Source organism: Hippocampus zosterae, chromosome 5, assembly GCF_025434085.1.
Source record: "Hippocampus zosterae strain Florida chromosome 5, ASM2543408v3, whole genome shotgun sequence".
In the NCBI taxonomy this organism is placed as follows: domain Eukaryota; kingdom Metazoa; phylum Chordata; class Actinopteri; order Syngnathiformes; family Syngnathidae; genus Hippocampus; species Hippocampus zosterae.
Genome location: NC_067455.1, coordinates 1,746,315 through 1,772,076, shown reverse-complemented (window position 1 = coordinate 1,772,076; position 25,762 = coordinate 1,746,315). Strand labels below are relative to the sequence as shown.

General features: G+C 52.8%; 1 protein-coding gene across 2 annotated transcripts in view; it reads right to left on the bottom strand.

The window, feature by feature from the left end:
* Positions 1-1,310: 1,310 nt before the first annotated feature.
* The window catches only part of LOC127600422 (glutamate receptor ionotropic, NMDA 2D), a 47,724-nt gene continuing 23,272 nt past the window's right edge, over positions 1,311-25,762 (bottom strand). The window contains exons 7-16 of one of the 2 annotated variants that reach the window (XM_052064931.1): positions 19,311-19,516; positions 18,920-19,091; positions 17,418-17,571; positions 17,189-17,314; positions 15,994-16,223; positions 15,506-15,666; positions 14,074-14,143; positions 13,820-13,937; positions 7,532-7,767; positions 1,311-6,945 (exon numbers count right to left, since the gene is read on the bottom strand). In XM_052064931.1, coding sequence (XP_051920891.1) covers positions 3,757-6,945; positions 7,532-7,767; positions 13,820-13,937; positions 14,074-14,143; positions 15,506-15,666; positions 15,994-16,223; positions 17,189-17,314; positions 17,418-17,571; positions 18,920-19,091; positions 19,311-19,516 — 4,662 coding nt within the window. In that variant the 3' untranslated portion in view covers positions 1,311-3,756. The remainder of the gene's footprint in view (positions 6,946-7,531; positions 7,768-13,819; positions 13,938-14,073; positions 14,144-15,505; positions 15,667-15,993; positions 16,224-17,188; positions 17,315-17,417; positions 17,572-18,919; positions 19,092-19,310; positions 19,517-25,762) is intronic. The other variant, XM_052064932.1, reaches the window with a different exon arrangement.

Sequence of the window (25,762 nt, the reverse complement as noted above, 5' to 3'; positions counted from 1 at the left end):
ACTCACACATTTGAATTCGGGCCCGGACCGGAGCGGACCGGAGCGACATCATCACTTGGACTAGAAACCTGCCTTAGCAAGCCGCGAGGAGGCCTTTCGAGAGCTTACTAGAGCGGAACGTTGTACGCGGACGCTGCTCTCCGTGGGGGAACGAGAGGCTCGGAATGGCCCCCCCCCCCAAAAAAAAAAAATGCAACAGCCTGGACCTGCTGAGCACTACCAGCGGCACTCCGATCATTTCCTTGATATAATTCACGGCCGAGTCAGCCAATGAGGACCCTGTTTGAATCGCGGAGCGCCGCTCGTAACGCCTTCCCGGGTCACGGGTTCAAAGCCGGGCGGCCGACGAGCCCCGATGCGCTCGGCTGGACTGGACCGCGAGAACGACACTAAATCGGATAAAAGCTCGCAAATTAGGTCGGAGGAGGACGCCACGAAAATGCCGCGGCAACGCCGTAGTGACGGCGGCCCGGTTGCCCCCCCACCCCCATTTTTTTTTACAGCCCAGACTTTGCTACAGTGACGCGGTCGCGGCAGATGCGCACTCGGGTCACATGGTTGACATGGCCACGATGTCCAGAGGTGACTCGGCGTTAAGCGATCGATCCGTCGGCACGGACAATCGGTCAAAAGGAGCGCGAACACAGTATCGGGTGGTCTCTGTTTTTGCGAGGCGGGAGATGGGGGGGGGGGGGGGGCTCACGAAAAGGCAAGTTGCTAGTTGCTAGCTGATGGTCTGGCTGACAAAAGAGACCCAAAACGAGCGGAACCACGTCCGCGGATCGTCAACAAAAAAACAGGAGGCCGGATAGCAAAACAGGCTATGTACCGCCGGCGGGGTTGGTGGGGGGGGGGGCGGGTTGAGAAATTCTCGGTCGTACCAAAGTAGCGTTGGGAATCAATAGATATGGGGTAGATACAGATGAATAGCGAGTTTTGACTTTGTTTTTTTTTTTGTCGTTGTTGTTTTTTTTTTGTGTGTCACAGGCACTAAAATGTCTTCACAGTCATAGAGGAGCAATTCCAAAGTTCAAAAATGATTTCAGCTTCTAGTTTTGCTACAAAGCTAAAAACAGTGAAAACTATCCCAGCTAACACTTCCTCCAAAGATACCAAACTTAGCTAATATATACACCTGCGTACGTATGGATATATTATATTATATAATATATATATAGAGATTTATTTATTTGTACACATATTTTTTCTTAATAAATGATAGAATGATCGCAATACAATAAAATATCTCAGGTTAAATCACAGTATAACATGGTACATTCTCCAAAACAGTATATTTTTATATATTCTGGTTTGTTTGTTTTGTTTTTTTTTCGTCTCTCCTTCGCGTAAAAGGAAAATAGAAAATAAAAAGAGCCCGATATGTGAAGAGACATTTCTGTTCATGCAGTCACAGACTTCAGAATTAGCGCCTGCGGTGAATGTCGATACCGCTCAAAGTCAGAGCGGGTCGAGGGCCCCGTCGGTCGTCCGAATACGACCGCTCGCCACGCAGACGAAGCGTTGCCGCGGTAACCGCCGCTGGCCTCATTAGCACATCGAAAAGGCGCCTTCCTTTGCTCCTAATTGAACAACGGAAACTCTGCCGCCGCAAAGCTTTGAGATTTAATTCGGTTCAACATGCATCGATTCGGGGGTGGCCGCCTTGAAAAAAAAACAAACTGATTGACAATTTTTCTTTTTACTTGAAAAAGAAGGAAAAAAAAAGCAATCCATGTGCAGATAAAAAAGATCATTTGCCCTCAGTGGAGTTTCAAGGTCGCCTAAGCCTTCCATCTGTGACAACATGCACAAATACAACGCGCAAGTCAAGCCCGTCTTCGCCATCCTCGAGAGCATCCCCCCCCCCCAAAAAAAGCTCCAAAATCTAAAACGAGGTGTCCCTTTTTTTTTTTGCTACATCATCACAAAGCTACATTCAACCACGGGAGAAGAAGAGCTGGGCTGTGGCTGGTCTTAGCGGGAGAGATTAGGCAACCGCCTCGGCCTGATCAAAACGGAAATCCGTCAATCGCAACGATTGGCAGCGGGCTTTTTTTTTTTTTTTACGCAGCGGGATGGCTCCTGCGGCCGCTCACCGAGAAAGAGCGCTCCGCAAAAAGATGCGGCCCCGCGCCGCCGCGCTAGAGTTTCTATAAAAAGCGACTGGAAATCAGGCTCCACCCACCCAAAAGTCAATCACAGATTGGGAACGCCCGAGCCCAGGTGATGAAAAAAACAACAAAAAACCAAAAACAACAAAAAACCAAAAACAACAAAAACAAAAACAAAAACAAGGTCCCCTGTCACATTGAAGGCGGGACTATTGCTCGGTCAGAAAGTCGCCCGGAAGTCGATTTATGGTGTCAGCGCCCTGAAGCGTTCACAGTTTTTTTGAGTATTTGGGCCTCCTTTCCCCAAACGGAAGCCCGAAAGCCCAGATACCGCTTTCGAGGCAACCCGTATGCAAGAATCGGATTTTCAGTCCTGGTAAATTGCCCGCCGATGCAAACGGGTGATTCTTCTCAACGCGCATGTTCGAAACCCCAAGAATACGACGACCAATTGTGCTTCACGTCAAATCGCGCTGCAACGCTTTCCAAATGGGACGGGCCGCCTGTCATGGAAATTCCCGCGCCGATTCCGAATACCGCGGCTATCGTCCCCAACGGAGCACCTTCGCCGTGACAATCAATGATGTGCAAAAAGGAGCCTTTCTTTCGAGAGGAGGTTTGGCACGAGCGCCCAATCGTTCCCACTTCCAACGCGAGCCACATCCAGCCTCCTCTTTCTCAAAATACTCAAGTATTCATACAAACATAAAACACGATTGGAGGAAAAAAAAACAGTAGAAAGCAAGAAAATGAAGCAGATGCTACATGTCTTGTTTTTTTCCCGTCTACTTTCCGTTTTTTGTTGTTGTTGTTGTTGTTGTTGTTCAAGTACTCTCATCATGTTGAATCCCAGTTCGCGCTGGACCATAAACTCATACAGAGGATCCTGGACAGTCTGAGCCATTTCTAATCAAACATGACATCACACAGTGGTGGTGGCGGTGGCGGAGGCGGTTCGGGGTCAAGCTCGACGGATCCGTTGGGGTTGCAAAGTCAAAGAGTACGTCGGTAGCATCGTCCCCCCCGCCGCTCAGATGTGAGAGAATTGCTTTTCAACCCATTTACAAAAGCAAAGGGGAGTCGGGGGGGGGGGGGGCGGCGAGGGAGGGAAGGGGGGTCATCTTTTCACCTTCTGTAAGTAGTCCACCCCCCGACCCCCATAAATAAAAACGCCAGAAGTGAGAGTGCGTGCCCCCTTTTGAAGCCACTAAATTGTCCTCAAAGCCAAGAGGGAGGGGGACGTTTCGACACATTTTGCCAGTGGTGTGTGTGTGTGTGTACAAATATGACATCATTACTCACAGGTTGGAGACTTCAACTTATCCCGAGCCGGCGAGCAGAACCGAGGACGACATCACAAAGCTCAACTCCGAGCGAAGGACAAGTTCCGGAGCAGTCGGCCCCGGCGACGCGGCCTCGACTTCACGCTGGTTGTCACGGGAACCGTCCGAAGGGGGGGGTAGCTTAACCTGGTGTGGCGTCTCATCGTGGCCCTTACGAGAATGTGCACAGGGGAGTGGGCGGCGGCGTTTGCTCCGGCCGCCGAGCGACGACCCACGCCTACCGGGGCGGCCACGCTTCCGGGTCTGGGTTCCGAGGCGCTCGCCGCGACGTCTCCCTCTCTCGTTGACCCCCCCCCCATCCGTCATACCTCACTCTCCAGACTGGAGAAGTGAGCCGACCCTCGACGCGAGCACAGGCTCTCGGCTTTAAGTGGCAGGTGAGGCGAGTAGAACCTCCGCGGCTGCGGCACGGAACGGAGTCTCTGGTACTGGAGTTTGGCCGAGGCCTGAATCCGAGCGGGGCCGGCCACCATCCCCACCGCCCCCCCCGCCACCGCAGGCGAGACCGACGACGAGGAGGGGGGAGGCGGGATAGGCGTGGGGAGGGTCGCGGGAGACAGAGACGGCTGCCGCGGCGGCGACGGTGGAGGTTGAGGCGCCAGCTCGCCGGCCTTTGTGCTGAGGTTGGACTGGCTGCCCGATTTGGCCTGACCAGGATCCGCTTTCGGAGGGGGGGGCTTGGGTCGAGAGCCCCCGCTGAAACTGTGGCGGTGGGGGAGAAGCTCTTCCCGGCTACGCGATAGCGAGGCGGGTGGCCTTTCGGAACGGGAGGCGCCCGAGCGGCCGGGCGGATGCGGGTAGGGGTGGGGGTGCGGGTAAAGGCTACAAGAACAGGCGGTGGCCCGGCGGGCGTCGCCCCCCCCGCCCCTCGCTTGCCTCTTACTTTTCCTCCCGGCAGACTTGCACTTCTTCTCCCCCTTCATCGGGATCTTGTCCATGGACCAGTACCTCCTGGGCGGAGGAAAGGCCGAGGGGGCCGGGGGCCACTGCGAGCCCGGCCCCCCGCTGCCTCCCCCCGATTCCCAAGCGACACCTGCCCCCGAACTCCAAAAGTCAGCGCCCATCCATCCCTCCGCCCTCGTTCCCAGCAAGGAATCATCCCGACTATTGATACTGCCTCCTCTCTCCCTGGAGGGGTACGTGCCAAAGAACCATCCGCCCCCGCCCCCGCCCCCGCCCCCTATGCCGCCCCCGCCTGAGCTGTTGGCCCCGCCCCCCTCCCAGTACCTCTCAAAGCGTCCAAACTCCCCCGATGAGTCGTCGTCTGAGTAACTGTCCTCCGCCCTGATTTCGATTCTGTCCCTCTCGGTTTCAGACAGGGCTCCCCGACCTGCCCCCCTACTCCGCTGGCCCCCCCGTTCCCGAACTCTTTCCCTGTCCTCTTCCTCGTCGTCATCGTCGTCGTCGTCGGAGTCCCACTCGTGTAAGGAGAGGCCCTCTCTGGCCTGCGCTTTGTCCTTTGCGTAAGGCATCAGTAAAGGACGCCTCTCCCCCCCCCTGCCGCTCTCCTCCCCATCTAGGCCCGCGCTTCTTCGTCGCTTGCCGGACTGGAGGAAGGGGTGCAGGGCTGCGGGGGGAGCATTTGGGTCCCCCCCCCTCCCGTTGACCCAAAATTTGACGGATGCGGGCAGTTTGTTGAGGTTGGGGTAGCAGCGCTTACTGGAGGCGCGCTGTCTGGAACGGGGGCGCGATGACTTGCGGCGCCTTTCTCGACTTCTGCCACCGTCCGCCGCCCCCTCAACGTCGTCGGGCTCACCCCCTCCGTCTCTCCCCCGCTCTCCTTCCCACGAATCTCGCCGCTTCTCTCCAAACGTATTCCGATAGTGGGCGGGGAAGGAAGTATAGTCCTGGCCGGCGGCTTCGACCCCCCCTTCCGCCCCCCCCTCCCTCTCGGCCTCGATGTCGCCGTCTTCCGGGTCCGACCTTTTGCCCGCAGTGGATTTCTTCCTCTTCTTTGTCTTGAGCGCCTTTCTCTTCTTCTTTTTCACTTTGCGTCTTTTCCGTTCTCGCTCTCGCTCTCGTTCCCGATCTTCCCGTTTCTTTCTCTTTTTGCTCTTTTTCTTTTTCTTCTTCTCTTTCCTTCTCTTCCTCTCGCTTTTTTGCCTCTCGGCCTCTCCGCCCTTTTCTCTCTCGCTCCAGCTCGCCCACCACTCTTGAAGTTGAGACAGCTGGCTGCCCCCTCTGTCCCTCCGACGTTCGCCGTCGTCGCCCCAGGACGCGCGCGGCTTCCTGGGGGGTACGGGCGGGGGCGGGGGCGCGCGCCCGCGGCTGAGGGAGCGAGGCCGGGCGACGGAGCGTTCTCTCTCTCGCCCCCTCCCGAGGAGAAGGCTGGATTCTTCCGTCAGGTCGTCGTCGTCCTCTTCTTCATCGGGACCCCCGCCCCGCGTGCTCCCGGAGGAGCCGTAAGAGTACGTGGGGGAGGAGGAGCGAGAAGACGAGGCCGACGACGAGGACGTGGACGTGGACGAGGCGGTGGACGAAGAAGACGAGGACGTGTAGCGCAGGGATGCCGACGGCGAGGGCGGGGTGTAGGAGGGGCTGAGGGGTACTGGCACAGGAAGTGAGAGCGGGGGGGAAAGGGGGCGAGCCCTCCTTCCGCCCCCCTCCCTCACTGCATCTTGCGCCTCTACCCGCCGCCCCAGGGGCAAAATGTTCTCGTAGAGCGGCCCGCCGCGTTCTTTGGGCTTCTTGGCCCTTCGCCTTCTCCAAAAGGACGAGGGGAGAGGGGGGGAGGGGCGTGGCAGCGGGGGCGTAGGAGGCAGGGGGGCTTGACTCTTGGGAGGCGCTCTCGGCGTTCCGAGAGATTTCACGGCCGCTTTCCCCTGAGCTCCGCCGCCGCCGACCACCCTCTTCCCCACCCCGTGGTCCACGCCCTTCTCTGAGTAGAAGGCCACAGTGGCCGGAGGGGGCTGCTGGTGGCCCCTCGGCATGGTCTTGGGGGTCTGGGACCCGGCCTGCTGCTCCATGCAGGGCCCCAGTCCCTCGGGGTCAATGGGACCGTAGTACCTCTTGTAACCATCAAGTCCCCCGCCTCCTCCGGCGGACGAAGTCCAGTTCGCGGGGACTTTTGCAGCGAAGGGTCCCATGTCGGGAAGGCCCCCCCTGACGGACCGAGGGTTGGCGGCCGTCGCCGATTTGGGAAGCCTCCAGCGATCCACCACGGCCAGCCTGCGATCCGGCCGGGGCAGGAAAGTGGAGCAAGGGAGGGGCGCGCCGGCAACGGGGGTGGCGGAAGGACCCGGCGCCGCTCCCGAATGCGCCAGGGTGGGAGAAGAGCCGGGCAGAGGCGTCTTGTAGACGGAATGCGCCTGCGCCTGCGCCTGCGGCGGCTGTTGCTGCTGCGCTAGAGCCAGAGCCGGGCCGCTCATTGACGTCGAGATGACGTGCGCTTGGGACGGGACGGGAACCAGAGGCGCGTGGTGGTGAGAACTCAATGATTTAGCGGCCCCCGGCGCCGTTTCATCTTCAAAGCTACAGCAGCTGTACATGCCCTGAGGAGGAATCAGAAGAGGAGGAATCAGAAGAGAGTCACAAAATCCTCCTTCGATCGGTAGCGTGAGAAAAAAAAATAACGACCGTGCGAGCGTGATAGACAAGACACTCGCCGAAAGGGTTCGGAGGGGAGCTCGATCGCCACGAGATCGCCAAGCGCTGCCGTTTGATTAACGATTGCTCAGGAAAATACATGAACTGGAATAATTACAAGTCGGTGAGGAAATATGATCTCCGATGTAATAAGCACGCGCGGGTGGTGAGCCACCGCAACGTCAAGGACGTGGTCAAAGGAAACGGATATCCGGAATTTCAATTCAATTGACTGAGTGCAATTCAATTGACCTCTGACCTCACACTTTGAAAGCCTCCCGTTACAGATACGGGCAGGCGCAGATACAAACGCGTGCTTGCGAGGGTTTATTGCCAAACCTTTTCGCTTCATACTTGGCGTCCTGACATTAAGTACTAATTCGGCGGGGGTGAATTCATTGGCGGAGCACTTTCGGTGTCGCGTGATCAGGAACCGAACGAGCGTGGCCCTTGTGCAAAAACCCCCCCCCATCGTACGTTGAAAAGACTTACCCTGCTGATGGCTAGGAGGAAATCCAGTTTGCCTGAGCTGGTGGCCATGCAATGGCGCAACTTCCAGTAGACCAAGTGCTCCCAGGCAAAAACCAGTAGGCTGAGGCCCATAGCCACCAGAAGCATGTAGAAGACCCCAGCCATGTTGTCAATATCTAGCTTACTGCTCATCACCTCAATTTTGTCATTATGGCAGATACCTGACAGCCAAAGGCGCTCCAGCATTTCAATTTCATCTGCAAAAAAAAAAAAAGGGGGGGGGGGACAAGTGGGGGAGGAGGGAAAATAGTTGAGGGTGAGATCGACACAGCAGGGATGGAGATCGCTCGAGACAAAAGTTTTTTTTTTAACAACCCCCCCCCCCCCCCGCGGCTCCTGATCTTCATGAGGTCTGGGGTCAGCCGTACAAACACAACAAAGAGGAAGGTCACCCAGACGGAATCCAAAACAATCAAGTGGCTGCGGAAGTTAAATGACACCGACAACCTCATCTCCACATAGTCGGCAAGAGTAAATGAATAGAGGACGAGGAAGGGGCGGGGGGGGGCACCAACGGGGAGGGCCGAACAGGTACGGAATGGAAGGTCGGGTCCAACGAGAGAGAATGTTGATCAAGCGAGAACGATTTGGTCCTAACCACAAACGGCAGGAAGGCCCCGCCGGCCCCAAGGCGATGCCTGCCAAAGGGGGGGGGGGGGGCGCGATCGCAAAGAAAGCGCGGGTCGAGACTGACAGAAACAGGCGCAAGGGCAAGATCGTAATCATTTAATTGTGGCGGCCCAGACGGTCGGAACGGCCGTCGAGGCGGCGCGCTCGGAGGAATTCCGAGATTCCCATCGCTTGGCCTGCCGGCAATCGGGCGCCCCCCCCCCCCACCCCCGCTTTACCTCAAACAGAGATTTTGCCTTAATGAGCTGGGCCACCTAACAAATCTCAACGGCCCCGCCGACCGACGACTGGCCGCCGGGTGTCGCCGGCGTAACCATAGCGATGGCCGGCCTCCGAGTCACGATGGAAACAAAGAGGCGTTCTCAACCAAGTCGGCTGCTAATGAGAGCTTTCTCGTCGCGCTAATGGCGCCGCCAGGAAAAATAAATCGATCGCGCAAGTCCGAGTCCAATGGCCGAGTCACGCCGCCGCTTTGACGCCGCCCCGTCAAAAGCTTTCCGACAGGGGCCATCATTATATGTCTGAGCCACGTGGGCAAACGCGCCCCCCCCCCGTAGAACATCGTTAGCGCGCCAACAGATGGACACACTGCAGCTCAACGGCAGGTAACAAGTCAGCGATTCCGATTCGCTAAACGCATCCCGTACGATCTCAAAACACAAACTCTCTGCCGTTCGCTGGCCGCCAGCTCAGGTCTGCCAAATCGGACGATTCACACGCCACCTCCGTTGTTGGCGGCAGGCGGGGTCACAGGTCAGGCGGAGCTGGCAAGCTGCACAAAGCTGCCTCGCACCACAAAGGTAGCGGCAAAAGTTGGATGCGCATATTCCACAGTCGGTTTTCCGGTCTGCGCGATTAACACACGTGGCAGCGCAAAAACGGCATTTGTGGGGACGCGGCAACGCATCCAAAAAAGAAAAGATGCTTTGTATTAAAAAAAAATCGCGTATGGGGAATGTGTGCCATCTTTTCACTTGCACTGTAGTCCATCGGGGTGGGGGTGGGGGGGGGGGGGGGGTTGGGGGGGGGGGTTCCCCTCTTGTGGTCATTTGAGATATTTTTTTTCTCTTCACTTTGAAAATGTTTTTTAAAGTTTTGGCGGTCAAGCGTTTAAGATGTTGTCATTGTACGTTCCGTTCGTCATTTCGGTCAGCGACTCTCTTGTTTTGCGTGAAGCCCACCGAGTTGCTCCCAAGTTCACCCGGCCGGCCTCGCCTTGAGGAGAAGAGAAAAAGAGAAAAAGGCTTGCAACCCTGACCCCCCCCCCCCTAACCCGCTCTTTGACAACACCGCACCACGGCGCTGCCCTTGTTCGCACCGGTGTTCCGAAATCAATTTTCTGCTGACCTGCAAGCTCGTGCCAGCTGGAAGTCATTAGGAAACGCCGTCCTGTTCCTTACCAAAGGACAAAAGGGCGAATGCCGCCTGCGTCGGCTCTCGTGCAGTTATTTTTTTAATCACCATGAATAAAGAATTGCCATTTCAATCCTCTCATATATGGGAGAAGACCGGGGGTGGGGGGTGGGGGGGGGGGGTTGAGACAAACTGCTGGTGACTAGGCCCAATTATTTTTAAAAAAAAAATGTTTTTTGTGCGTCTCCACGCTTGCACACTGTTGCCGCCAAACATGTCCGGGGAGGCCCAGCTCCTCCGCAGATGGATCGTCAAGCAAACAATCGTGTGCTATAATCACGACATGACAAATACCTCCAGAGCTAACTGCTCGAGAGCAAAAAAACCCCTTTCCGCAGCTTTTTTGCACTTATTGAATAATATGTACCGGGAATTTAAAAAACAAAACGTTTTGGAAAAATGGAAATGGGGCTGAGTGAGTGAGATCAATGGTACGGCGTTTACCAGAGGCGGCGATAGCGAGATCAAAAACAATCTTCTAGCAAAGCTTGTAAAAGGACATGATGTAACCCGGTGACATGTTGTTAGCCCAGCTCCAAGTGCCACACAAGAGTTGGGAAGCGGCCCTTAAGGGGGGGGGGGGCCCGCCACCCCCCCCCACCCCTTTCCTCCACATCGGAGCAAGGTAATCCGGCTCTCGTAGTAATCCACTCCAATAAAAGCTTTTGTCTCATTCAAAAGCGACCCTGAAAGCCGACGCGCCCGTTGCGGATAAGCGCCGGCGCGTGCCGAAAAACACCGATTGTGGAAAAAAAATGATCAATGCATCCACACATAAACACATGTAAAAATCAGACACCGACGCACAATCGTCATGTCGTGTCAAGGTAACAAAGCAAAACGAAAAATGTTCGAGACCACCGCCATCGTGTCTACGCAGCGGCAGACGACGGCCTTGTTTAATAGATCTTGGCACCAAATGGGCACAATCAGTGCGTAATCAGCTGAAACGTCTGCGTGCCAGAAACAACGAAAAGGCCTTTGTCCCCTACGCCGTAAGCAAAGCTGATCTGGCGCCGAGCGAGCGAGCGACGGTGACAATAAATGCGTGACATGGACAATGTAAAATGACAAGTACAAAACTGATTTTCTCAAGTGTGCGCACACACAGGCACATACAGGCACAGGCACACACAAGCTGCCTCCCATTATCCCAAATGCGGTTTGCACTTATAAGGTTTCCACTGCTAACAAATGTACATGTCTCCCCCCGCCCCCCACCCCCGCCTTTTCATTTCCGTCCAAAATCTTTCGACGAATGTTGCAAAGCGCTGTTTGGACAGCCAAACAGCGCCAAAGTGCCTCGACAAAAATCACTCGGTCCTCAAGAACAAGGAGCACTGCGACGAAAGCCTGACGTCCTCTCTGACAAGTAGCCCAAGACATTTTCGAGCTTCATCAACACCACCCCAACATATTCATTCATTCATTCATCTTCCGAGCCGCTTGATCCTCACTAGGGTCGCGGGGGGTGCTGGAGCCTATCCCAGCTGTCTTCGGGCAGTAGGCAAGGGACACCCTGAATCGGTTGCCAGCCAATCACAGGGCACACAGAGACGAACAACCATCCACGCTCACACTCACACCTAGGGACAATTTAGAGTGTTCAATCAGCCTGCCACACATGTTTTTGGAATGTGGGAGGAAACCGGAGCACCCGGAGAAAACCCACGCAGGCCCGGGGAGAACATGAAAACTCCACACAGGGAGGCCGGAGCTGGAATCGAACCCGGTACCTCTGCACTGTGAAGCCGACGTGCTAACCACTGGACTACCGGGCCGCCCTCACCCCAATATAAGATCCTCAAAAAACAACAACAACAACAACAATGATTGAAGCCATTGTCTGTCATTAAGTCATTCAGTACCAGCCAATTCTGGACCAAGTCTGAAAAGACGTTTAAAAACGTCTTTGGGAGTGAATGAGTTAAAATGGTCGATGACGTCCCCCGTTGGTATCAGTGGTCATGTTGATCCACCGTTGGGACAAAAAGCTTCTCATACTTGCCAAAAGCAAAGGAATCAGGTTGAGAGCTCTTCCCAAACTCTCTTTCAAAGGTCTTAAAGCCATGAATGAGGCAAAAAAAGCGGCAGCCGTGTACTAGGAGGGCTCGTCTGCATCGGAATTTCACGTTCCGTTCTGCAACAAAGCGACCAAAAAGCCCGAAACAAAGACATGCTTACTCACGTGTATGTTTTCCGTCAATATTTCTCAGTCATTGTTGTCGCAAAACATGCAGACTTGCAATCTTGGGGCGACATAACGATGACGGGTTCCCACAGACCGAGGGAAGAGGTGGCCTTTGACTCAACTTTGATCGTTGGACCTTCGAGACCTTTTATCGTCGAGCATATGAGCTCCGCTCGACACTTTCGATTGGTTCGCGAGGCGTAAAAATACGAGGCCGCTGCCCAGGGGCGACAAAATGGAGCTCAAAGTTGGTCAAGACAACAAAGTTGGTCGCTCCTGAATAAAGAGCGCCTCTGCTGGCTGCAGCCGAGTACTGCGCTCCATCGCGGAGCAAAGAAGCGACCGACGAAGAAGCCGAACGCGGTCGACTCACTGAATGTGGGATTCTTCTTCTCCTCTTTAGTCGCCCGCAAGCCACGTTTTGGACTTTCTTTCATCGGGTTTTCTTGGCCTGCCTGCCCCGTGTCAGCGTCAGCCAATCGGGAACGCGAAGCCAATCGCCACTCAAGTCGCGATGATCCTTTTCGACTTGAGACTCATTAACATCATTTCATTTTATTGTTTTTTGTTTTTTTTTCCCCCTCCCCCCAAGCAGAGGAAGCGAATCGCAATTCGGAGTCCAAAACACGAGGGGAGGCCCTTGGTCGAGCAATCTTTTCAGTGGCCAATCATATTCCTCTCGATGCCGGTCGCAGTTTCATTTCCCGCCCACAGGCGGACGGTAAAGAGAGCTTTTAGGCATCTCTCTTCCCGCCGCAACCGCCATCGCATCACCTCTCCTGCACGCCATTACTCCCCCATGTCATGATAAAAAAAAAAAAACTCTCTCTTTCTCTCCCCCACCTTCTCACGCTCTCTCTCCCTCTTTCCGTCTCTCTCTCTCTCGCTCTCGCCGCCATTACTCCCCTGGTCTTAAAATCTCACCCTTTTGCTCTCTCCACCCCTCCATCCTTCCCTTCTCCCTCTCCCCCCCCTTTTTCCTCTCTCTCTCTCCCCCCCCCTTTCTCCCACTTTCTTTCTCTCTCACCCATCTGCTACTCTCCCTCTCACCCACTTTTTCCTCTCTCTCTCTCTCTCTCTCTCTCTCTCTCTCTCTCTCGCTCTCTCTCTCTCTCTCTCTCCCTCTTTCCGTCTCTCTCTCTCTCTCTCTCCGCCATTACTCCCCTGGTTCTACAATCTCACCCTTTTGCTCTCTCCACCTCTCCATCCTTCCCCCTCTCCTTCTTACCCTCTCTTCCTCTTTCCATCCCTCTCTCTCCCCCCTTTCTCCCCCTTTCTTTCTCTCTCACCCATCTGCTACTCTCCCGCTCACCCCCCTTTTTCCTCTCTCTCTCTCTCTCTCTCTCTCTCTCCGCCATTACTCCCCTGGTCCTAAAATCTCACCCTTTTGCTCTCTCCACCTCTCCATCCTTCCCCCTCTCCTTCTTACCCTCTCTTCCTCTTTCCATCCCTCTCTCTCCCCCCTTTCTCCCCCTTTCTTTCTCTCTCACCCATCTGCTACTCTCCCGCTCACCCCCCTTTTTCCTCTCTCTCTCTCTCTCTCTCTCTCTCTCTCTCCGCCATTACTCCCCTGGTCATAAAATCTCACCCTTTTGCTCTCTCCACCTCTCCATCCTTCCCCCTCTCCTTCTTACGCTCTCTCCCTCTTTCCGTCCCTCTCTCTCTCCCCCTTTCTTTCTCTCTCACCCATCTGCTACTCTCCCTCTCACCCCCCTTTTTCCTCTCTCTCTCTCTCTCTCTCTCTCTCTCTCTCTCTCTCTCCCTTTTTCCGTCTCTCTCTCTCTCCGCCATTACTCCCCTGGTCCTAAAATCTCACCCTTTTGCTCCCTCCACCTCTCCATCCTTCCCCTCTCTCCCTCTTTCCGTCCCTCTCTCTCCCCCCCTTTGTCCCCCTTTCTTTCTCTCTCACCCATCTGCTACTCTCCCTCTCACCCCCCTTTTTACTCTCTCTCTCTCTCTCTCTCCCTCTCTCCCTCCCTCAATGTATGTAATTGTTTGCTCCGCGTCATTCTCACCATCTCCCACCAGCTGCAGAAGGGCCAGGTCGAGAGGACGTTTCCAGCGTGAGTTTTTGTGCAGGGCGATACCGTAGCCTGTGGTGGCAAAAACCTTCCCCGAGCCTATGGTCATCACCTTGAAGAGAAGAAGAAAAAAAAGGGGGGAGGGGGGACAACGGGCACTTTAAACAAAGCTGAACGTAGACGTCGACTTCACTTTATTTATGTGCGCCGCGTCTCAGCACGGCGTGTGCTCGGGAGCTGGTTCGTACCTTACAACCTTCGTCCTTCCTGGCCATATAGTTCAACACTGCAGCGTCATAAATAAAAGCGTCCAGTTTCCTGAATAAGGATCAAAGAAAAAAAGGCATTCGTCATTTCATGGGAGTTGGAGCGGAGGACGCAGGGGCTGGGGGGAGGGTCATCACGACGGAGGGACGAAACGGTGACGGAGCGTCGTCGGGGTGCAAAATATTCGGACTGCTTTCACATAATCTGCCCGCAAATTGGCAAGTCATGAACTAATTGCTCCCGGAAAAGGGAGTTGGCGGAGTAGAAAGCCGCAGTAAGCGCACCTGGAGGACGACATTTCAAATTTCAGCCTCGGCGTGCAAAAGCGGTGGCTGGAAAAAACAAGGAGCATAAAATGACGCCGAGAGGAGGGAAGTGGACGCGGAGGAGGCGGAGGCTCAGAGGATGAGGATTTATACCGCTGTGAAGAGCGCGGTGACAAGGGGGTGGGGGGGGGGAGAAAATTTACACACTTCAGGGTGAAACGACAGGGGCGAGAGTGGCGAGGATTAGAAAGTTTAAATAGGGACGGAGCAAAAGCGAGCGAGCTAAAGAAGCATGAGATGCGAGAGGGAGGATTGTCAACGAGCGCTGCGCGCAAAGTGCCGAACGTGCAGCAAAAAATGATTCGTACAAAAAACAATAAACAAATAATGAAACTAAAAATCTAAAGCCAAAGACTAACAATGACGAGTTTGAAAGCTGGCCAGCGAGGGGGCGTGGACTTGCCGATTGCTCAGCACCTCTAATAGCGTTCGTTCGCAGAACCGGGGGGCATCGGCAAGGGGCGGAGGAGCTAGCGAGGCCATTTTGGATCTTGAACAGGACTCTCAAATGAGCCAGGGAAGCGGCTCATGCCTATGCAGCGGTTACGGTCCTCGGAAGAGGGAGGTCTGCGTCGCTGTGGGCGTGGTCACAGCTGACTTCAATCGTGGCCGATCAAGGCCACTCCTTGAGCGACAAAGCACATCTGCACTGGGAAGTGGGCGCTTAGGAGACCCCCCCCCCTCCCCGAGGAGCTGCTTTGGTTTTCATTTCTGTGGGGTTTTTTTTTATATGGCGGGATAATCGAGAGATGAGCATCCCCATGGTGTCTTTGACGCTCAATTGAGTGGGCCCGGCCGGCTTGCTTCCCGGCCCGGAAGACCGGACACTAAAAATCTGCCGTCATAAATCGAGCGCTCATCAAAGAATCTCAGCTCGGCGGCGATGATGATGATGATGATGATAAGGGACTCTTTCGGAAGCTTTCCACGTCAAGAAAACACACCGTCGCCGCCACGACGGACAGACCGATTCAAATTAAATTCACGTCCGATTTGATTGTCACGCCGCGGTGTGACCAAGGACGGTCGAATCCATACCGTGACAGGGAAACACCGAATGAGCGGGACTAAGTTCGGTCACACCAACCCGGTCTTGAGGTTGAGAATGGCGTCCTCCACTCCTCTCTGGTTGTATTTGCCCATGTACTGGTGCATATCCGGGTAGTTGGAGCGGATGTTTTTTTCCGTGCTGCCGTTGGGCACCGTGCCGAACTTCAGCGGTGGGTACTGCTCCTCGGGATGCTGAAACTGAAAGCCGAAGAAGGCGAGCCGTCAGACACTTCGGGCTATGCACCAATCCGACCCTCTTTTCTATCCTTTTGTTCCTCTTTGAACAGCGTCAAATCTTCAGGGGGGGTAGACAAGCTGGGGACTTTTAGGATTTAGAACTGATTTTTAAGTCGTCAAGTAGTGCGGTCAGAGCATTACGTTTCTATTTCATCCTTTTCTCCACCGTAATCCATTTTAATGTTGAAGATTCACGGCATTTGACTCCCCCTATGACTTCCATTTGACCCCCCCCCGCCCCAACCTCCTCTCCCAGTACAGCTCATTATCATTCAAGCGACAAAGTACCTTCTTGTCGGAGAGCCCTGACACCGTGTCAATGTACTCCTCCTGGATCATGAAGGCGGCCAGGTTAGCCGTGTACGAGGCCAAGAAAATGACGGCGAAGAAGGCCCAGATCAGGACCATGATCTTGCTCGTTGTCCCTCTGGGGTTCTCCACCGGCACGGAATTGTTGAAGACTATGGCCCACAGAAGCCACACGGACTTTCCGATCGTGAAAGTAGACCCGCCGGCCTCTGTCCGGAGAGAGGATGGGGGGTGGGGGTGGGGGTGGGGGGGAGAAAACTCATCATTCAAGTGGCCGTGACGCTCCGCCACCATCTGGCAGTCAAGTCGAGGAGGGAGGAGAAGGACTCGCTTAAATCGAGCGGCCGACGCATCCCAGACGCGAAATATCGCAGGAGTGCGACAAACGACGCCGCCGAATAATAATAAATGGCCTCTTCAATGTCCGACGCACTCGGATGCGGTTCGACAAGTCCCTCTTCGCCTGCTCGCGCTTGATTCGAACAACCGGGCGATTTATGTTCGGCGCTCCCGCTCACCAGGTGGGGGTTACATTTGAGTCGAGCGCACTTTACCACAATGGCCCCACAGATGCTAGCGATGCCCCGAAATGACACGGCTCATATTTCCCGTACGCCGGGGTGCCGACCACCCACCGTGCGCTGGCGTGGAGGAGGCGCGAAGCGGCCTTTTAAACGGAATTCTCGGCGACCGCTCACTCAGAAAGTGAGAGAGAGAAAAAATAAAAAGAAGATCACAACAAATATGACACAGGGACCCGCTGAGGGGTTCTCCAATCAACGGGCTGCTAAATCAACCTGGACCCAAGGTGTCAACGCTGCCCAAGCGGGAAGACCATTTTGCAAACCCCCAAATACAAATCAATCAATCACAAAGACTGATATCAAGACCGCAAGACTTTTTCGATCAAGTGGGCACTTTCAGCTGCAGGCACTGACTCGCTTGGCCGTCGAGTTGCTCGTGATTTGATTTTGAGACGGTTTGCGGTGCCAGTCGGTCAAGATTGGACTTTTTTGGACTGAAGATCTACTTTGCGATCGACCAACCTCCCGCGATCGAGCAGTTACCGCAGATGAGCAACGGCTGTAACGACCCCGAAGATGAAGGAAACATTAAAAAAAAATAAAAATCAAGTCGACGCAGGAGTTGATGAGTGAGCAAAGTCGTCACTCACTCTTGCCAGTTTGTAGACTGCGGTTGTAGCCCACGGGACTGAAGAACTCAAAGATGAAGACAGTCACAGCCACCACGGTCAGGCACATGACGAACATCATCACCCACACCGCCGGGCTGTAAGGCTCTTTGGAGGCAAACGGGAAGACATCCGGTTCAATTCAAAAGAAACGCTTTGACGAAAGAACACTCCCCGTTTGGAATTCGGAATTTGAGAGGAGGCCCCTTACCGAGGAACGCGGAAGGCGATACCGTTCCGTTGCTACGCGAGACCATGACGCTGATCCCCGTTTCCACAAAAGGGACGGAGAAATCCACAACCTCGGAACGCTCCTCGTTGATCGTCAGAGAGCCGATGGCCATGTCCGCCCGCTTGTATACCACCTGGAAAGGGATGGCCGCCAAACGCGCGATTATCCTTTGGACACGGAGCATTCGTAGACCCGTCAAATGCGCCTTGCGTTCAGGGAACGACGTGGTACAAGTGTAGAACATGCGTGTGCCCTCCGCATCTGGGTTCAAGGTCAAGGAATTTTAAAAAAATGTGTTTGAAGACCAGTTTTAAGGACAGACGGAGAGCGGGACTCGCCTACCGTTTAAAGGAAGGTCTTTCCAAAGCGAAGGACCAACAACGGAAAAAAAATACCCTCTTGCTTAGTCCCCACTACCTCAGAATCAGAATCAGAAGCATCTTTATTGGCCAAGTATGGAGAACACACAAGGAATTTGTCTCCGGTATAACACGCTGCACTAGTATCATCGTAAACAACAAAATTATTGAACCATTTTAGAGTATACCAGTAGTTTTGTAGTACCATTTTGTGGTGCAAGAAGAGTGACTATGTCAGTGACTGTTTAAGGAGTTAATGGCTAGAGGGAAGAAGCTGTTTAAGTGTCTACTGGATTTGGTGTGCATGGATCTGTAGCGTCTGCCTGAGGGGAGTGGCTGAAAAAGGTGGTGGGCAGGGTGCGGGGGATCCAGGAGGATTTTCCGTGCCCTTGTCTTGATTCTTGCAGTGTGCAAGTCCTCAAGAGTGGGTAGGGCGGTGCCAACGATTTTTTTCTGCCGTCCTAACTGTCCGTTGAAGTCGGATTTTGTCCTTTTTTGTGGCGGCCCCAAACCAAACCGTGATGGAAGAACACAGGATTGATTCGATGACTGCCGTGTAGAACTGTCGATGGAGGAGCGCCAAGAAGCGATTGGCCAAATAAAATCATTCCCAAAATGTACAGGGAGCCTTTGGAGAAATGTGCTCCAGTTCGGAGGCGAGGTGGCAGTATTACGGAGCAACTGCGGACGCTTGATGGAGGATAGGCTAACTCCAAAATAGCGTACGGTGCGGCAAGTCTGACTACCACAACTAGTTGCCTTCAATCCGAGGGTCCAGTTCCGGGTCGCGGGCGAGCGAGAGCTCAGCTTTACTTTGGGCAAAAGGCGGACCGGACTGGACCGGACCGCCTCCTTTCCTGACAGTAGCGGGGCTCGTATTGCGACGGCGAATCAAACTAGCCAGAAGCTCTCTGACATGGTCGATGCCTTTTCTTTGGTTCGGAGAAAGCGCCGGGATGGGTTTGCAGGAGCGTGCGTTTACCATCATGCCCGTCCATTTAATTAGTGCCACCGTCTGCTTTGCGATTTTTGCTTAATGGCCACCCAAGGGGCCCGAGGAATGTCGCATACGGCAAAATTGACAGAAAATCCCGCACGAGTAAACGCGGCGACAGCACTCGCCTCTCCGATCATGCCGTTCCAAACGCCGTCGATTTTCTTGCCGTGCTTCCCGTTGGTCACTAGGTAGAGGTCGTAGGTGAAGCCGACGATCTTGGCCAATCTCTTGAGGATGTCGATGCAGAAGCCCTTGCAGCATTGCTTCATGGGAGCCACTCCCTCGTGATTGGCGCTATAAACCAGTCGCACGAAAAAGGGGGGGAGAGTGCAGATATTTGGCGTCAACAACGACCAATAGTTTGACGACGGAGGTTCTCCACCCTTCGCTTTCCATCCGCAATTGGGCCCAAGTTTTCTCGTCAAACGCAACAAAGTGGGGGTCATTTCCAAATTCGTCACACGCCAACGTCATTTTTTTGGAGATCTTTCCTTCTGTAAAAGGAGGCACCCAAACCTGGTATTGAGAGGCCGTCGACAGGGCACCGAGTCCCGGATGCAAGTTCCCGACGCGGGGTCTGCCAGCTCCACGATGACAAACGGTCGTTCCTCGAGCGTGACCACGCGCAGATGCTGAGCGTCGTCCGGAGGTTTAAGGAAAGGCCCGTAGCGGGACCAGGCCGGATAGCGCAGTCTCAGTACGCCGTTCTCCCACCAGCCTACCTGGGGAAGACAGAGAAGCGGGCGTCAAACAAAGGCGCGATTGCAGATCGCTTGCATCATACTTTGCGCTTCTTGAAAAACACAAAGGAATTTAGTCAGAGACCTGACGTGCAAATTAGAAGCGGCGGGAGAATGCCGCTCTTATTATTGACCTCAATGAGAGAATTATTGAAATCCACATAACAAAAAAAAAAGTGTAAGTACAGTGACGACATTTAATCACATTCGCAAACAAAAGATTTCAAGCCATTTCAAAACAAAAGGACATCAATAAAAAGTAGCTTAACCCTCGTAGTGCACCGCTTGCGATAAATGTAAAATGATGTCTTTGAATCAAAGGCAAAGGCATTCAGAAAAACACGAGAGCTGAAACTTATGGAGGGGCTTCTAAAATGGCCTAAATATCATGACGTCACCGGCTGATAATTCTCAGGCATTGCAGCAATAATAAAAAAACGTTTTGATACCTTAATCTTCACAATTTACATATTTTGCACCATAGAGACCCATTATAATTCATATTTTTGAATGCATCGTAAACCTAATGTGTAAACATGCATTTCACGCGATTTTTACGTCAATCGCTTTGTTTCCGCTTGGACAGACGTAAGCATGCCACATTGTTGGGTTGAGGTCATTCCAATTTTGCAACTTTAGGTGGCGCCAGAGGATCGCAAATGAGTTTGCCTTTTTGCAGGAGGCAAATGCAGGAGGGACCTCCAGACACAAATTTTTTTTCCCTTTTGCAAAAAATAAAGAATCAAAAATCCCAAAGAACTAATAAAACTATATATGTATGGATAGGACAGATGCCTCTGAAAATTTTGAGTGTTTGAAAAAAAAAAAATGTTTTTATAACACAAAATACATCATTACAAAAATTGTAAAATGCGTAACTTAAGGCCTTTTTAATTTGGAGCACACAAGCGTTAAAAACGATCTGTTGGCAACTTGCTAGCAGCATAACGGCGAAATGCCACTTCACCACCGTGTTTGTACTCAACGTCTTCCATTAATTTTCTTTGGAAGGACTTTTCCCTTACATGAAGAGCGGCACTCAAGTTTTGACCGAGTGGTTCTCCCGTAAAAGGCGGCCCAACAGCGGCGATAGAAAGCGACTCCATCGTCACACTCAAAGACGCAACGCTAATGAGATTGCGTCATTTCATCCACCTTACGCTGCTAAAATCAACTAGTACAAAGCAGCTACACGGCCACAAATTGACCAATGAGATGAACGACCTTCTCTGTGACAGCCTCAAAAAAAAAAAAAAAAATAGAAAATCACGTTATCTCCATAAAGGTGTTATTTACTGCAGGCATGGCCGTGCTGCTTCCATGATATTATTACAGATATTGTGGACGTTCGACTTACTTGCGACACACGGCTCTAAATCACAATTGCGATGGCCGCGTTATGCTGGACGGGAGCAAATTACCTGGCAAAATCATGCCCGCGCAAAGGCTACGTTGATTGATGGCACCGGACTCGGCATCCAGATTTGTTGCGCTCGTCATCCGTTGACGCGCAGAGCCGCGAAATAACCACTTGGACATTACGGCCGGGAGTAAAATGCGACGCGGGGACACGTGACGGTGAAAATTGGATAAAACGTGTAACCCCCCCCAAGCCCGTGCTTCATTAAAAATGTATCAGTTGCAATTAAAATCTCACACTTCAATCAGAGTCTGAGCAAAGGACCTACAGGGGGACAACATGCGTGAAGCCCGTACGAGCCATTAGCAAGCACCCGCCGCGCTGCGCTCTGACTCATGTGTTGCTTTGTTCTTTGGTCACGATAACATGTTTGCACGGGCGGGCTGCACATTATGCGCATGGAAAAATATCAGAATGTGGATTCAGGAATTTGCTTCACTTAGGTGCTAAAAAGCACACAATTTTGTTTGGGTTGTTTTTTTTTTTCTTGACGACAAATGTTTTGAGCAACAGGAACGTGAAGGAATTTGAATGATGCGATCCTCACTAGGGTCGCGGGGGGTGCTGGAGCCTATCCCAGCCGTCTTCGGGCAGTAGGCGGGGGACACCCTGAACTGGTGGCCAGCCAATCGCAGGGCACACAGAAACGAACAACCATTCACACTCACACTCACCCAGGGACAATTTAGAGCGTCCAATCAGCCTGCCTTGCATGTTTTTGGAATGTGGAAGGAAACCGGAGCACCCGGAGAAAACCCACGCAGGCCCGGGGAGAACATGCAAACTCCACACAGGGAGGCCGGAGCTGGAATCGAACCCAGTACCTCTGCACTGTGAAGCCCACGTGCTAACCACTGGAACTACCGGGCCGCCCACCAACGATTCAATGATTGCACATAAAACCGGATGCTGCCGAAAAAAAAAAAGTTAAATACAACTGAACCGTACCTCGGCAGTGATTCATTCAAGAGCCAGCAGAGGTCCTCGTACTGCGCTTCGAGAATGACTGACGGTCAAGCAAGGACAAGGAAGATCTCCTGACCCAATACTTTTGGCCAACAGCGGAAAATATGTGCAATATTTTGCACCAATGCAAAAAATGTGGAGAACTAGCAAAAAAGTACGTTCGCCTCAATTAGCCCACACGTGCGCACACACACACACACACACTACGGTCTTTGAGTTACATTCTAATTTGGATTATGTAAAATGTTGACTTCTGCGGACAAATTTTCAATCCTTTTTTTTTTTTTTTAAACATCCCATAATGTGACGTAAGCGCAATATTCATGGAAAACTTTGGCCTTAACTCAGCCTGTATTTGAGCGTCGCATAGGGCTGATTGCCAGCTGTAATCAGCTCAAGAACGCTCACTTTCACAGCCGGCGTCAACGTGTTCCGTTCCGCTCGGCCACATCGCGCCGGTGTGCAGAAAAACGAGTGCGGCTGAGAGAAAAATCTCCATCCTTGACAATTTGCCTCGCTTTGATGGATGCATTTTGCCCTTAATGCAGATTCACCGCAAACCTGCGTCGAAGATTCATCGATGCTTTTGGGGTGTGTTGTTCAGCTCGTTTGAAACTACGCGCTTATGAAATCTGCATTGTCGTCGGCCTTTGCGATGTGGCATTCGCTCGGGTGGAATGTGAAGATTCTGAAAAGCACAAACGCCGATGGTGCACGCTCACCTCATGATAAAAGCCACCTTTTTAAGCCTGGTGACAAGGGTGACTAAGGCGACATCCACACAACGCGCACAAATGAAAACCGGGTGTGCTTATGTGGAGCAGCCACACACACACACAGAAAAATGTGCTTAATTGTGTTGAATGGGGGCGGCTCGGTAGTCCAGTGGTTAGCACGTCAGCTTCACAGTGCAGAGGTACCGGGTTCGATTCCAGCTCCGGCCTCCCTGTGTGGAGTTTGCATGTTCTCCCCGGGCCTGCGTGGGGTTTCTCCGGGTGCTCCGGTTTCCTCCCACATTCCAAAAACATGCGTGGCAGGCTGATTGGACGCTCTAAATTGTCCCTAGGTGTGAGTGTGAGTGCGAATGGTTGTTCGTTTCTGTGTGCCCTGCGATTGGCTGGCAACCAATTCAGGGTGTCCCCCGCCTACTGCCCGAAGACAGCTGGGATAGGCTCCAGCACCCCCCGCGACCCTAGTGAGGATCAAGCGGCTCGGAAGATGAATGAATGAATGAATGAATGTGTTGAATGGATTCTGGGGTCGGTTTATTTATTCATTCATTCATTCATTCATCTTCCTAACCGCTTGATCCTCACTAGGGTCGCGGGGGGTGCTGGAGCCTATCCCAGCTGTCTTCGGGCAGTAGGCGGGGGGCACCCTGAATCGGTTGCCAGCCAATCGCAGGGCACACAGAGACGAACAACCATCCACGCTCACACTCACACCTAGGGACAATTTAGAGTGTTCAATCAGCCTGCCATGCATATTTTTGGAATGTGGGAGGAAACCGGAGCACCCGGAGAAAACCCACGCAGGCCCGGGGAGAACATGCAAACTCCACACAGGGAGGCCGGAGCTGGAATCGAACCCGGTACCTCTGCACTGTGAAGCCGACGTGCTAACCACTGGACTACCGGGCCGCCCGGTTTATTTATTGATTGATTTTTATTTTTCTATTTTTAACACCGAATCAAAACAAGAAAAAGTATCAAACAGGTTTAATGACAATAAAAATAATTACCCAGAGGGAAAAAAACCCCAACTATCTGCGAGTCAAAGTCATTTTCAAGGAATGTTTTTGCGCGCGGCGGCGGCGGCGTAAATGCTTATTTGGCCCTCGGTCGCCGCGGCGCAGCGTTTTAGCAGCCGAGCGAGGACGGCTCCTGCGCTTGCGGTAATGGCGCGGTCATTGTAATGCCAACATTAAATATTCAGGGAGCGCCAATAGCGTGGATGTGCATACTCGGCAGATACAGGGGGGGGGGGGGGGGGGGGGGGGCTCTTATCCGCTTTCGCTGCGTTTGTGTGCAGTAGCATCCGTGCAAGGAGGGACTGCGCATACAGATTGCGCTCTCATTTCTACGTGTCAAGGCTTTCACGCGTGTGCCTGTGTGTGTTTGTGTGTGTGTGTATGTGTGAATGTGTGTGTGTGTGTGTGTGTGTGTCTCGGGGGCGGGGTACGGTACCCTTGGTTTGAGTCGAAGGACCTGCGTAGGAGCATCTAATTGAAAGGGAGTTCAGGGACGTGGCAGGCGGAGTCAGCAGGTGACAACACAGGATGGGCTATTAAGTCCAGCGGGGTCGGGGGGGGGGGGGGGGGGGCGGGGGCTGAGAACCTCCAAACGTGTCTATTTGTGCTCGTGTGCATAAACGGTACAGCACAGTCTTTGGTTCGGACGACGTTTGTGATTATGGCTTCATTCCCCCCCCCCCCCCCACCGGTGTAAGAACACAATAGTCGTCCATCGCACCGCAAGGGCAACATGCCAAGGCGTTGTCAAAGAAATGCCAGCTATGTAAGAACATGCGCAAATTTGAATTTCATTCGGAAGGTCGCAACGGAGAATGCGGGTGACAAATGACAACAATCAGCGTCTCTTTCATTTCTTTCCAAATGAACCTTGAAAGCGGGAAACGTCTCGGTCCATATTTATGACGACAGCGTCGCACTTTTGTTTCTTGATCGATTTAAGAAAAAGGAAAACATTTTGCACCAGAATGTACGCGGGGCGCTACAGAGCAACAGGAAGAACTCGGACGGCCGTTGAATGAATTTATTTTCCTGTGCTAATGCTCCTCCTGTTTCAAAGTCTACTAGCACTAGCAATGTTTTTCTTTTAATTCGCGCGGAAGATGTCCGATGCGTGAAACCTTCAAAGGCCAACCCCCCCTCGCCCCCCCAACCCCAAGCGCCTTCAGCGACTCGTAGTTAGCGAGCTAGCTTCGCCAACACCCCGCGCCCCTGTCGCGGCACCTTTCGTTTTGGGCTGTGATTGCACAAAAGCGAATTATGCTAGCTGCAGCTAGCTGCTAACTGGCTAGCAGTGATTCACGTTGTCATGGGTCGTGTGTGTTATTGATGACATTTTTTTTTTTTTACTCAAAAGATCAGCTACATACTTTTATCACTTGTGACAAAAAGGCAACTTTTGTTTTGTTTTGTGTATAGACAACAGATGAAGTGTTTTAAGCGTCCTTCAGCATGCTAATATTAGCGTGTTTCTGCTCTTTTCCTTTTTTTTTTTTTTTTTTTTTGGTGTACGCCTTTATGGCTGTTAAGAAGATTAAAATGTTTCTCTCCAATTGCCTGCACAGTTAATCAAAGTTTTATGATGTCAGTTCGACCTTGGAATGGACACGATTCATTTCCAAATGAAATTCGAACAAAACAGAGGTCGACCAGCCTCCCGATACAGATTAGGCCAAAGGGTTTTTAGCTTTCGCTGGACATAATGATCAAAAAGGGAAAGTTTTTTTTTTTTTTTTTTGACAACGCAAAGAGAGCGCAGTCAAAAAAGATGCAGCCGGCATCTCCCGACAGCCTCGGGCAACTGGAAGAAATATTGAACTTTACGTGAACGTGAACCCCTGTTGACCTTTCCGATTCTCACTGTCAGATTTATGTTTGGACATGCCAATGCTTGCGTGCACAGATTTGTTCATGTAGCATGTAAGGAAATATCAGCACAAATTCTCCTCCGACTGCTTTACAAGCGTCGAGATAACTGCCGAACTCATGAAAAAGACCGACGTGAGAGCAATGACGTTTTCACGATTTTGCCGTTTTCCAACCTGCGCGCACCTTAATTGCCATCGTTTGGTTGCTTCGCCCAGGCAATTAG